The sequence below is a fragment of the Populus alba genome, chromosome 1 (assembly GCF_005239225.2).
Source record: "Populus alba chromosome 1, ASM523922v2, whole genome shotgun sequence".
Taxonomy (NCBI): Eukaryota; Viridiplantae; Streptophyta; class Magnoliopsida; order Malpighiales; family Salicaceae; genus Populus; species Populus alba.
In genome coordinates this window covers 36140939-36153488 of record NC_133284.1, presented here as the reverse complement: position 1 = coordinate 36153488, position 12550 = coordinate 36140939, and the positions used below count along the sequence as shown (strand labels likewise).

The window sequence follows — 12550 nt, the reverse complement described above, 5'->3', positions numbered from 1 at the left end:
AAGTACATAGATATCAATCCTTTCGTTTTATTGATCCCATAATTTTTTCCTTCCAAAATAGTGTTCCCATTCTGCCCTTCTCTCTCCTGCTAGCTAACCTAGGAAAATCTTTCAAAGCTTTAAGATGTAGGTATATGCATATGGTGGCACCTCCGTTACTACATATTGATGTGTCATGGACTATATAAAACATGAAGAATATTTTTTTTGTGTCCAATCACAACATTATGTTTGATTTTATGCTTTAAAAATATTTTTTAAAAAATAATTTTTTTATTTGTTTTAAATTAACTTTTTTTTATATTTTCAAATTATTTTAATATATTTTAAAAAATAACTACTTCAACATTCACATAAACTCTTAAACCCTAAGTAGCTAACTTGTTCAGCTTTCATTTTTCAAAGTTTTTTTTTTTCTAAGCAGTTGAGAAGATAGCTAGAATGGTGGTACTTGATACTATAGTTTTTTTTTTTTTTTTGGGTGTAGTAAGTGGTAACTACTGGCTAGCACTGCAAGAGTACACGGGAGGATGGAATAAAGAATAATAACTTTGCCACAATTCTCTCCTAAGTAGTTGTTGATGGGACAAAGAGACATTTTCTTCATGAATCAAAAAAAAATCAAAGCCCATACATGCGTCAAATCATCATATGTCATGTTGAGGTGATTACTAATTAATACTTTAATTTTTTGCCTTAATTTGTATACGGGTTGGGGCAGATATTTATTTTTATAAATATATTATAATTATATATTATTTTTTATTTTTTAATATTACCATATTAAAACAATTTTAAAACATAAAAAATTAATTTAAAAATAATAAAATTAATTTAATTTATTTTTATAAAATTATTTAAAAAAAAAAAACATATTAGCCACTATATAAATAGTTGAATTAATGAGCAGTCATGATTTTTGTTTTGCTTAATTATGGGGAAATGTTCATGCTAGCACATGGAACCAAATAAAATTAAACGAATTTTGGAATCTTTCTCACCCGCTCTCGATATTAATGCATGTTAAAATTTAATAGCATACAGTAAATTAATAAGCTTTAGTGCTATGATTTCCAATCAATCATATGAGCTCACCAAATTTTAACTTTAATGTCAAGATTTATAGAAAATTGATAAAGTTAATAAGAAGAATAAGATGACTAATTAAACAATTATTCATCAACTATAATTATAAAATTTGATGTATCTTGTAGATTCTAGCTCAATTTAGAATGTAGTTCACTCTGAAATAAATTTTTTTAATAAAAAAATTATAATTTAAATTGATTCACCCGGTTAACAAATTATAATCAATAACTTTATGCACGTTGTTTTTGTCTAACCTTGTTTTCTTCTTTCTTCAATATGTGTTTTTTTTATTTTTCTAGATAAAATCATAATCTTAATTAGAAATCAGTTATGAACAGCACCAATTCATCATCATCTCAAACCCGATGAAAGTTCAGAACTGCCCATATATGTGAAGACATAGAGGGGCATTTCCGTCCATTTGCTTACAACTAATCATACCCCTCCATTCTCTCTCTACACATACAAACAAGAAACCTTAAACCCCATAAAAATCTCACTCCCTCACTGACCCTCACACTCTCATCCCCTTTTCTCTGAAAAATTAAACAATGGCAGACCCATCAATCTTCAACTTCCTCAACCATCAACACCAACAGTACCCTTCTTCTTCTTCTTCTTCAAAACCCACAAAGAAAAGCTCAACAAACCTACCCCAACCCTCCTCTTCTCGTCACTTTCCATGTCTGTACTGTCCTCGCAGGTTCTACACCTCTCAAGCTCTTGGTGGCCATCAAAATGCCCACAAACGTGAAAGAGCTGCTCTACGAAGAAACAACACCACCCTCAACACTAGCATCTCAACAGACCCTTCTTTGATTATACCTTCATCATTTCTTAACCATAACCTCCCACCGCCAGCAAGTACTCCTCCTGCAGTGCCCTTTTTTAACCAATACCACCGATATCATCAGCAGGCACTAGACCACCCCATGATGATTACCAACTACCAGTTTCCAGCACCACCCAGTACAAATGGTGTCTATGTTTCGGCTCCTCATTATGGTGGGCTTTATGATGTCTCTGCAGCTGCTACTTCTCTTGATCATGATGTTGGTAGTGGTAGTGGTAATGGTAGTGGTTATGATCTCTCAACAAGTACTGATAATGATGATCCTAATGACCCTACAAATATTGACCTTACCCTCCGTTTATAAGCTATTATTTGTTTCTTGATGTTCGATTATGGGCTCTTTGAAAGCGACTAGGTTTACAAAGTAATCAATGAGAATGGAGATGCCTTGTTTGGTGTTTCTTTTAGGGTTAAATACCATTTAGATTATCTTAAATTCCATGTTCTTGGAGTTTCAACTTAGTTAGCCGTGGTTTTCAAGGAGATTAACTTTTAGATTATCAGTGATTATGTGTACTGATGATGTTATTAGATGGTATCTTATAATTAATATGCATGATGTTAATGTTACTCTATCTTGATCTCTCTGTCATGTTCTGATTAGCGACAGATAATATATGTTTTTTTTTTTTCTCATGTGTGTTTTACTATCCCAAAAATGCGCTTCTGGTGACCGGAATGGGATTTTCCGGCGGGGTTTGAGTACTAGAGAGGAACAAATAGATGCCAATCTCAGCTTGCAATTAATTATGTTTATCAATAGTAATCATAATTAATTAGTGTCTATACTTAATTAATAGAAATGGTTTACATTTTCATCCTTCTTTTTTTCCCCTTAATTAACGGTGACGTGGCTGGGTTTTCTCAAAGAAAGGTTTATGTCTAATTTACAGATTCCTTTCCATAGCCCAGCTGTAATTTAAATATTCTCTTCAATTTATTTTTTTCAGTTATCCTGTTTTGTTTTTTTATGTTTTTGAAAATAAAAAAAAAAACCTAGAAGCTTTCATGCACCTTATCACATGTAACAATTACTTGAAAAGAAGAAGAAGAAGAAATAATGTGCTTAATGGAGTAACGGGTTGTTTGGTGCGTTCCAATTAGAGTTTTTAAAAGTAATTTTAATTTTTAAATCCTTTTGATATTAAAAATAAAATTTAAAAATATATAAAAACAATATTTATTAGATATAAAATTTTGATGGTAGATGTATATATATATATGTAGGATTGAGTGTCTACACCAAAATGATAATTTTTAGATTTAATTTTAAAAAATTATTAATTTAAGTTTTATAAATTTAAAAATTATTATATATATATATAATTATTAACTTTAAAACTCATCAAATTAATCAAAAATGAACTGGAGTTAATGTATATAAAAGAAAGAGAGTCCCACGCCTCCTGGTGTGTGAATTTGAGAGCAGCTATCTACGTGATGATAGGCCTATAGCTACATGGACCACACTTCTATTCTCTGAAAATAAGTTCTCCGCATGCTGTGTGCACACACTCACACACACACACACAACACTCCAACAAGGTATAATCTCAGCTGCACAGATAAACTGAAAGAAAATGGTACAGAACAAAATGCTGCAGGGCCCATGGGATCTACGTACTTGTGGCTGCTGCCTAATTTGATTTCCAATATTGCATGTATACACGTGTGCACTCTTTACGTGCCCTGTACACATGCACACACACACACACACAATTGCATGCTTACTGTCTCAAGAGAGCGAAGCTCGAACAGAAAGAGGTGATGGTTTTCACATGGCAGGCACAATATTTCTTCAGAAAAAAACTTGGTCATCAGTGCTCCCAGGCTTATCCCTTATATTTTTAATTTAGAAATAGCAAGAGCTGATTACTTGGGCTTTTTGAAGTTGATATTATTTTAATATTTTTTAAATTAAAATAATATCATTTATAAATGTAGATTACTTCTTCCAATACTGCACACTGCAATATGGTTGGAATGAAAGAGCTCAAGATTCAAGAAAGTACGATTTTTTTTTCTTCAAAAACCAAAATTCATGTAGAATTACGTACGGAGGGAGAAAAGCTGGTGGCTGTATGGGCTTTTGGTGCGCATTGGCATCCCCCAGACGATAGGTCGGTCTATCCTGATTTAAATTATATTTTTATATTATATATATTCGTTATTTTTTAAAATATTTTTATTTAAAATTATATTAAATAATAATTTTTAAAATTTATTGTGTATATCAATGCATCAAAAAAAATTTACAAACATAAAAAAATCATTTTTTTACAAAACAAAAAAACACATTCCAATTAAAAAAAACAAAGGGATTCTAACTGCAAGTCGTACGGCTTGACCCTCGTTGTTCAAGAATCACAAACGACAAGTCATTGATGGTACCCAAGAACGATAGGTCATTGGTCAAAATCAAATAACCATAGTAAGAGCGGTCAACCCATGCCCATTTTAAAATAAAACATGAAACGTTTTTTTTTTATAAAAAAAATAAAATAAAAACTCAAAATAACTTTGTTTTAATTAAAAAAAAAAACTTTAGTCCTATAGCATTTCATATATATATATATATATATATATATATATGCCATATCAATATTACCCGTCTTGACTACTTTGAGCAAAAGGAGGAAATTAATTTAATTAATATTTTCTTTAAAACATTAGCTACCTTCCCAGTTCAATTTTGTCCTTTTTTTCTTTTAAAAAAAAAAAAGTGGGGTTGGAAAGAGAGCTTCCAGCTGGGAAGGAGCAACGGCAAGGTGAACGACGTACCTTATCTATTTCATCTATTCTTTTAACTCTTTAGTAGAGCACCCAGCCTTCCATTTCTTTTTATTTATTATCTATTCTTGGCCTCCAATTTATTTTTCAGTACACAAGTAAGTCTGATTTACAATTGATTTCGACAACTGAATCAATATATATTTGATATTATAGTAGTTTTTGCTCTTGCAATTTTAAAAATAAATTATAAATTATATATATATATATATATATTTTTTTTAGTAAAGTTTTAACATAAAGTTTTCAATAAAACCATGCAATATTATAGTGTATTGATTAATAAAATACTTTTAAAATTATATTTATAATACAACACACTTTCAACCATACCATACTTCTAAATATAACCTTAATTATCAACTTAAAAGTTTAACCAATAAACAAATAAATCTTAGCTAAACTAATATTAATATTAATGTATTTTCTTTCAAAAAGTTGTGAACCTTTTTTTTTATAATAAAAATAAAGTTATAAAAATTCACCATTGTAGTTCAATCATACCTTTAAAAATTTTAAGAAAATTTTTTTAGTTTTAAATTATTATTTTATATTTTTTAAATTATTTTGATCTATTATATCAAAAAATAAAAATATATATTATTTTAATATATTTCTATATAAAAAATGTTTTAAAAAATAACGTTTATCACATTTACAAATACTCCCTAATAAACTATTCTGAAGACTCCTCAAGAATTTTCGCTTCTTAGAGCAATCATGGTCATGGAAAAATCAAAGAAACAAGACAGCGTGTTAGAAATGAAATCTGTTTCTTTATCTTATTGTCTTTACGTGAAAGGAAAAGGGGATCACTCTAGGTTTTGCTTAATCCTCGTACGTACACGTGGCCACACAAGGAGGACTGATGCCAAAATCAAATCAGGTGGCTTGACCTGCAAGCCTTACAACTAGACTAGAAGGGCCTGCTAGCTTTATCCATTTATTTAGGGTCCCATTCTTGTATCATAAATCTCCCTGTTAAGGCTGTAAGATAGGACTCCTACACCTCACATCACCATGGAGATGACCGATGGAGCAGGTGTTCTGACCCAAAAGAATGATTATTCAGTGTGGGCGATTCCACCTGAAGATGTGGGAGAAAGGCTGAAGAAGTTGATGGGGGGTCTCAGATCAGAGTTCGGTGGGCCTGAGATATTCCAGCCACATATAACTGTTGTCGGTGCTATGAGCTTAACGGAGCAGGAAGCTTTGGAGAAGTTCAGGTCAGCTTGTGAAGGGCTCAAGCCTTATCATGCCAAGGCTGATAGTGTAGTTGCCGGCGCTTTTCCTTCTCAGTGCCTTTATTTGCTCTTTCAGTCAACGCCTGAGGTGGGTCTTTAAACATTCTTCAGAGTTTGATGGCAATGTTGCTCTTTTTCTTGACGCTGTTCTCTCTGATCTTGTTTTTGATGCATCAAGGTTCACATCCCTGTTTGCTCATAGTTTCTTTAACCCTTCCAGGTCATGGATGCCAGTGCACACTGCTGTAGGCATTTTGGATACAAGAGGTCAAATCGTAAGTGTTCTTCATTTTCAATTGTACAACTTACAGTCATGACGTAAGAAAAAGGAAAGCTTGTATAGATATATGATCATGTTTTTCCACGTATATTTGACTATCCTTGTAGAGTACATGCCCCGTCTTAGCCTTCTTTATGGGACTCTAACAAAAGAAGAGAAGAAGGCGGCTCAAGAAAAAGCTTATCTTCTTGATGAGAGCATCAATGGTATGAACTTCCAGGTAAGTCGCCTGGCTTTGTGGATAACAGACCGTGAAGACAAAGGAAATTTGGAAACGTGGAAGCTGATTGCTGAGTGCAGCCTTAGCCGCGACTAGTTCTTCAATTCTTCTTTCTTGAGTCATATAGTTAGAATAAGACATACCTCCAGGTGCTCTTCAGCTGTATGAGCACTTGGCTAGCTGGGTATGCAAATTTATTACCAGTGGACTTAGCTGGGCAGGAAATTTGCTTTATTATGTACTAGAATGCTATATATATCATGACTCTAATGAATACAGTATGGATTTATTCAGCAATCAGTGTATCCATCATCGATGTTGTATCAGTGTGAATAGATGAATCTAACATCACTAATTTCACTCGGCCAAAGCATCCAAACATGACGAATTATGATTATTTATATATAAATTGGAGGATGCAGCAACAGTTTGGATCATATCGTGCGGCTCCACGTACGCGTAATATGTCATTTTCCGATCCTATTTGACGATCTGGATTGATTGGCAAACCAAACTGCAGTGTGTATAATGCAGAAGAATCAAATTTCAAATGCTCGAACTCCGGACGAACTTCACCAGATTCATCTTCTCCAACAGCACCAAATAGCACAGTTTTTGCTCCAAACCTTGCTGCCAGTCTAACAAACTCAGATTGTTCTGGCCAGATTAACTTGTATTTTTCACCCTGAAAGTGGTGTGCATGGAGAGTTGAGTTCAGCAAAGCTATTTATGCTGCAGTGAACTCTAGAAGATCAAGAATGGCAGCCACCAGCCGCATTCACACTGCCACTAACCACCATCATTCACACTTAACACTTTGATTTTTTCATGTTGTCATTTTATGTATAAATAGACAGCTAGCTTATGGTTGCTTTGTGTGAAAAAAAAAGAAGAGAAATACTAAAGAGAAAAAGAGGGTGAGAGCATGAGTATTTTTCTCTTCAATATATGTAAAATTGTTTTTTTAATAAAAAAGAGAGAGCTTGTTTTATCTCATTTGAGTGTTTTTAAGCCACCATCACTAGTTTTTCCTATTAACAATTGTATCAGAGCTTGATTTATCAAAAAACATAGGTGTTTTTAAGATACATCAGAATTTTCAAAGTTGTTCAAAACACAATTTGATCATTCCACGATGCATGGTTCTGCATTATGAACCTAATGATGCAACTACTAACCCTATTAGAGCCGACGGTGAACCACACATGTAACCTGAAGATTTTTCCATATTCACCATACGCAATCCACATGTTCCAAGAAAGAAGACGAGTGGAGTTTACGTGCTAAACCATAATCAAGTCGAGCCGCGCCACCTAATATAGGCCTCCAAGCCATTTAGTCAGGCTTACATTTGAGTTGATCCGCTAGTCAAAGAGTATTCCTGGATCAACACCAACGAACTGTCCTAATTCCAAAATCATTTTTTTGACCAGTTCCACCCAGTTTTGACCCATTTCTAATCGAGTTACATTGATTCCTTACTATTTGGACACAAAAGACTTGAATTCAAACTTTACAAGGTGAATTTGAATAATTGCAAATGAAGTCCTCAAAATCTATTTCTGATTATCATACAAGAATTATAGTGATAGTCAATCAAATGAGAAGAAATGGAGAAGCCCTTACATATACTCGAATTATTGAGAAAATCTTGATATCCTTAGATTTAAGATTTGATTATGTTGTTGTGGCTATTAAAGAATCCAAAGAAATGGACAAGTTAATAGTGGATTAGCTTATAGGCTTTTTACAAGCTCATGAAGATAAGATTATAAAAAGAAGTGGGGATAAATCAATAAAGCATGCCTTGAAATCAAAATTATCCCTCAAAGAAGACAAATACGAGCAAGAAAGGACTTTAACAAATGGATATACCACTAGAGGAAGAGGTTAACAATGATGATGAGGACTTCAATGATTTCAAGGAAAAGGATCTTGGAATACAAGATTTAGAGGCAGAGGTGGTACAAACACCACTAGAGGAGAACGAGGTCAGCAAACATATGCTCCTAGAGGAATATGAGGTACTTATAAAAACATGACAAAAAGAATATATAGTTTATAGATGCAATTAGTTTGGGCACTATAGCACTGAATGTAAAAAAAAGCTCCATCAAAGGTACATGAACAAGCTAATTGTGCAGAGAAAAAGAACACTATAAAAGGTCTTACTACATTATTTGTCTAACAAGGATTAGGTGAGAACTAGTAGGATGTTCAGTATCTAAATACTAGAGTCAATAATCACATATGTGGACAACAAACACTACAAAAAATGGATTAATTAGCAACGGACTACTCCGTTGAAAATAACACTAAAATCCGTTGCTAAAATAATTTAGCAACGGAATCAGCAACGGCAAAAATTAGATGCAGATTTGTCGTTGTTGATTTTTGAGCAACGGATTTATCCGTTGCTGATTTGACAGCAACGGATTATCCGTTGCTAACTCTTGCTAACTCTTAGCAACGGATAATCCGTTGCTGTCAAATCAGCAACGGATAAATTCGTTGCTAATTTTGTGAATCAGCAACGGATTCTCCGTTGTTGATTCACAATCAGCAACGAAAAAATCCGTTGCTGATTATATTATTTTTTATTAAATTAATTATTATTTATTTATTAAAATGAATTTTAATTTATTTATTTAATTATTTATGGATATGTTAAAAGTTGTGGAATATATGCAACCAACATAATTTAATATTAAAAATAATTGTGTCATTAATAAAATAGAATAAAAATAATCTATTTTTCTTGCTATAGAACCGTCTTCTAGATCAATAATTGCTAAAAGAACAGAAAATGGTGGCAATCCAGCCAACATCACCAAATCTACAGAAGCCTCTGTATGGCCAGCTCTTCTTAAAACCCCACCGTTGCGATACTTAAGTGGAAACACATGGCCTGGCCTTCTAAAATCTTCAGGCTTGGTCTTAGGAGAAGAAAGAGCAAGAACAATCTTAGCCCTGTCTGATGCTGATACTCCAGTACATGTTCCAGATTTTGCATCCTGAAAAGCAGGGAAAAATGATAATTAATCAAACATGTTTAACAGATTTTAATGACTTAATAGGATTACAAAGAACTTTTCTTTAGTAGGATTATATACACAGGAGTGAAATGGATATCTATTAAGATCTAAGAATTAAAACATACCACAGTGATTGTGAACGTGGGGGCAGTTGAATCTTCGTTCTCTGTCTCTGGCGACATCAGAGGAAGCTTAAGTCTTTCAAGATCCTCCTCTTTCATGCCTACCGAAACAATTCCTGATCCATTCTTAATCAGAAATGACACCTGCTGAGGACTTGCAAGAGATGCTGCCATGATAAGGTTTCCTTCAATATCCCCATTTTCATCGTCTACAACAATTACAAACTGAAAGATTTGTAGTCATGGTTAACATTTAACCCATGATTATTTATGGTTAGATCATAATGAAAATTTTATTGCGGTAATAATTCTGGTCTTTTTTTTTGCATTATTTCTCGAGCGCACGCGGCAGGTATAATTGTTTTTGCTAACTTTAAAGTAGAAAAACTAAAAGAGATCGATCATCGAAGTTCTACAGAAGTAAGCAGAAAATAGTCCGCAAATATAGAATGACGGAGAGAAGATTTACCTTTCCCTCACGTAAAGTATGGAGTGCCTGCTCAATTGAAGAGTACCTTTGGGTTGGGCAGTCAGGATCGCCCTCTGCTTCACTGACGAAGAAATCAATGGTTTCAGGAGTAATTTCAGCTTCAAGTGTCACAAATGGTGCAAAAGCAGACTCATCAAAAGCTCCCAACAGAGACCCATTTTCACTTCCCTTCAAAAAACTCTCATTAGACGCACTTCCAACCCCAATAGCCCAACATGTGGGACTCAACAGCTTGTGTTTGAACAAGTCTGCTCCTGTTCTTATACCACGAGAAGTCTCCAAAAGTCTCCGAAAGCTGCAACAGAACCATCTTTAAATGGAAATTATGTTAATGACAGCGTGCTAATAATTAGTTAAATATACTTCTAATAGCTAGCTAGCTAGCTAGCTAGAACAGACCTTGAACTCGTGACCATGTAGGGAAACAAGAGGTCAGTGTATAAGCTGGCATAGTCCATGGAACTGGAGATGCTTCAAAAACAAAAGCCCTCTTCTGGTTCTGAAATGATCGACATTCTTCCTCCACTGCGTACTTGATATGTATTCTACTAGTATGGAAAACAAAGAAAAGCCCACCTTTTGTTCTGGATGTGTATAATAATTGTGTCATTAATAAAAAATAGAATAAAAATAATCAAATCACAGCAAGAAAAAAAGAAAAAAAAGAAACACTTGGACTGCTATAGAAGAAGAAAATGCATCACAGGTTAATTAGTTGATAAACTCTCTACATTTTAATAGCATCCATACGCTACTGTAACACTTCAAAATTATAGAAGTAGAGCATTACAATGTAAAAAGTTGAAGCAACAGGGTAGCAAGTTACAACAGGGTATAATATTCAGAGCCAATTTGAGAGGGGCAAAGAAGGAATTATTTAGCCAACAAACTTGCAAGATTCATGAACTGAGTGCAAAAGCTACTTTGACTGGAAAAGTTCAGGAAGATAAAACATTAGGCTGTGACCCGAGAGAAAATGGGAGCAAAGGTGATAAAAGCCTTGCTTTGTTTAAAGACAATTATTATATGCCTGAGGAGATGAGAAAATATGGAAATAGAGCATTGGATCTTACAAAACAGTAGTTTGAAGAGAAAAAAACATCCCATTTACACAATGATATGAACGTATCTCATGGGGGAAAACAACTATCTACTGGCAAAAAGAAACCAAAGGGAAGCAAAAATTATTATAGCTCAACTGCTGGGACATCAAAAAATTTATGAACCGTAACCCTAAAAATTGAATTGGGGGTTTTGATAAATTATCAATTACACATGCATAATTAGGTTCTAGATCATGGTAAAAACATTTCTAAACCCCTATATTATCGAATTAATAGCCTAAAACCATTATTCAAAGCATTGAAAAAAAAAATGTTACCTGTGTTCTTCAGTTACAAATGACCGAGATCGTTCTACAGGACATAAAAAAACCTGAGATTGGGAAAGTTAGGTGAAAAATTGTTAGTGCAAGTTAAATTGCAACAAAAAAAAAACAAAAACCCTTAATTACTTACTTGAACTATTGAAGAAAACCGTGAAACACCCAACCTGTTTACAAGGAGAAACCTTAAATCAACATGTTCGATGGTGATATTAATGATGGGTCTGGTTCGATTTGTTCAAATGAAGGGGACGAACATGAAGAAAAATAATTAGCACTGCTGAAGACGCGAAGAAGATGAAATGTTTGGGATAAAGGAAAAACAAATCGATGAAGGGAGGATGGTTTTTCTATAGTTATGGATCGGTGTTATTAGGGACGAAGGAGACTGGAAGAGTGGAAGATCATTAATTTGCATCTGTTGGTTTTGTTCATTTGGTCTCTGTTAATTTGCATTTCGGTGTGGGGGGAGAGTGCAGGTGAGATTTACCAAAGCCAGCGATAAATAATCGGCTCAGATTTCATCCTTGTAAATATAATCAACGATGCTCGTAATTTCAGTATTATATTATAATTCAAATAATTATTTTTTTAATTAGCAACGGAAAATCCGTTGCTAAATTTAACAACGGATTTTCCGTTGCTAAAATCCGTTACTGATATTAAAAAATTAATATATGTATAATTCGTTGCAAATCTGTTGCTGAATTTAGCAACAGAATTATCCGTTGCTAAATTCAGATGCTAATTGGCCCTGTTTCTAGTAGTGAAAAGCTGTTTGTTGATCTAGATGAGACTGTGCAAGGACAAATTACTTTTAGAGATACTTTAAAAGTTCTAGTAGAAGGTAAAGCAACATCCCAATCAAGTAAGAATGAAGGTCATAACTACATCGCAAATGTTTGTTGATCTAAATGAGACTGTGTAAGGACAAGTTACTTTTAGAGATACTTCAAAAGTTCTAGTAGAAGGTAAAGCAACATCCCAATCAAGTAAGAATGAAGGTCATAACTACATCGCATATGCTTATTATATTTTAGTTA

The 12550-nt window shown here is 33.5% G+C and overlaps 3 protein-coding genes across 3 annotated transcripts; 2 read left to right on the top strand and 1 right to left on the bottom strand.

The window, feature by feature from the left end:
- Positions 1–1640: 1640 nt before the first annotated feature.
- Positions 1641–2246, top strand: LOC118055305 (uncharacterized). The gene has a single exon (XM_035067166.1). The coding sequence runs from the start codon at positions 1641–1643 to the stop codon at positions 2244–2246; it is 606 nt and encodes a 201-aa protein (XP_034923057.1).
- Positions 2247–5667: 3421 nt separating this feature from the next.
- Positions 5668–6773, top strand: LOC118055306 (cyclic phosphodiesterase). Its single transcript, XM_035067167.1, has 3 exons — positions 5668–6064; positions 6197–6251; positions 6364–6773. Exons 1-3 carry the CDS (start codon positions 5753–5755, stop codon positions 6570–6572), a joined length of 576 nt encoding a protein of 191 aa, XP_034923058.1. The 5' UTR covers positions 5668–5752; the 3' UTR covers positions 6573–6773.
- LOC140955230 (monofunctional riboflavin biosynthesis protein RIBA 3, chloroplastic-like) lies at positions 6633–10581 on the bottom strand. The gene is made up of 6 exons (XM_073407288.1): positions 10523–10581; positions 10103–10418; positions 9637–9858; positions 9239–9490; positions 6934–7161; positions 6633–6656 (listed from the first exon to the last, which is right to left on the bottom strand). Exons 1-6 carry the CDS (start codon positions 10579–10581, stop codon positions 6633–6635), a joined length of 1101 nt encoding a protein of 366 aa, XP_073263389.1.
- Positions 10582–12550: the final 1969 nt, after the last annotated feature.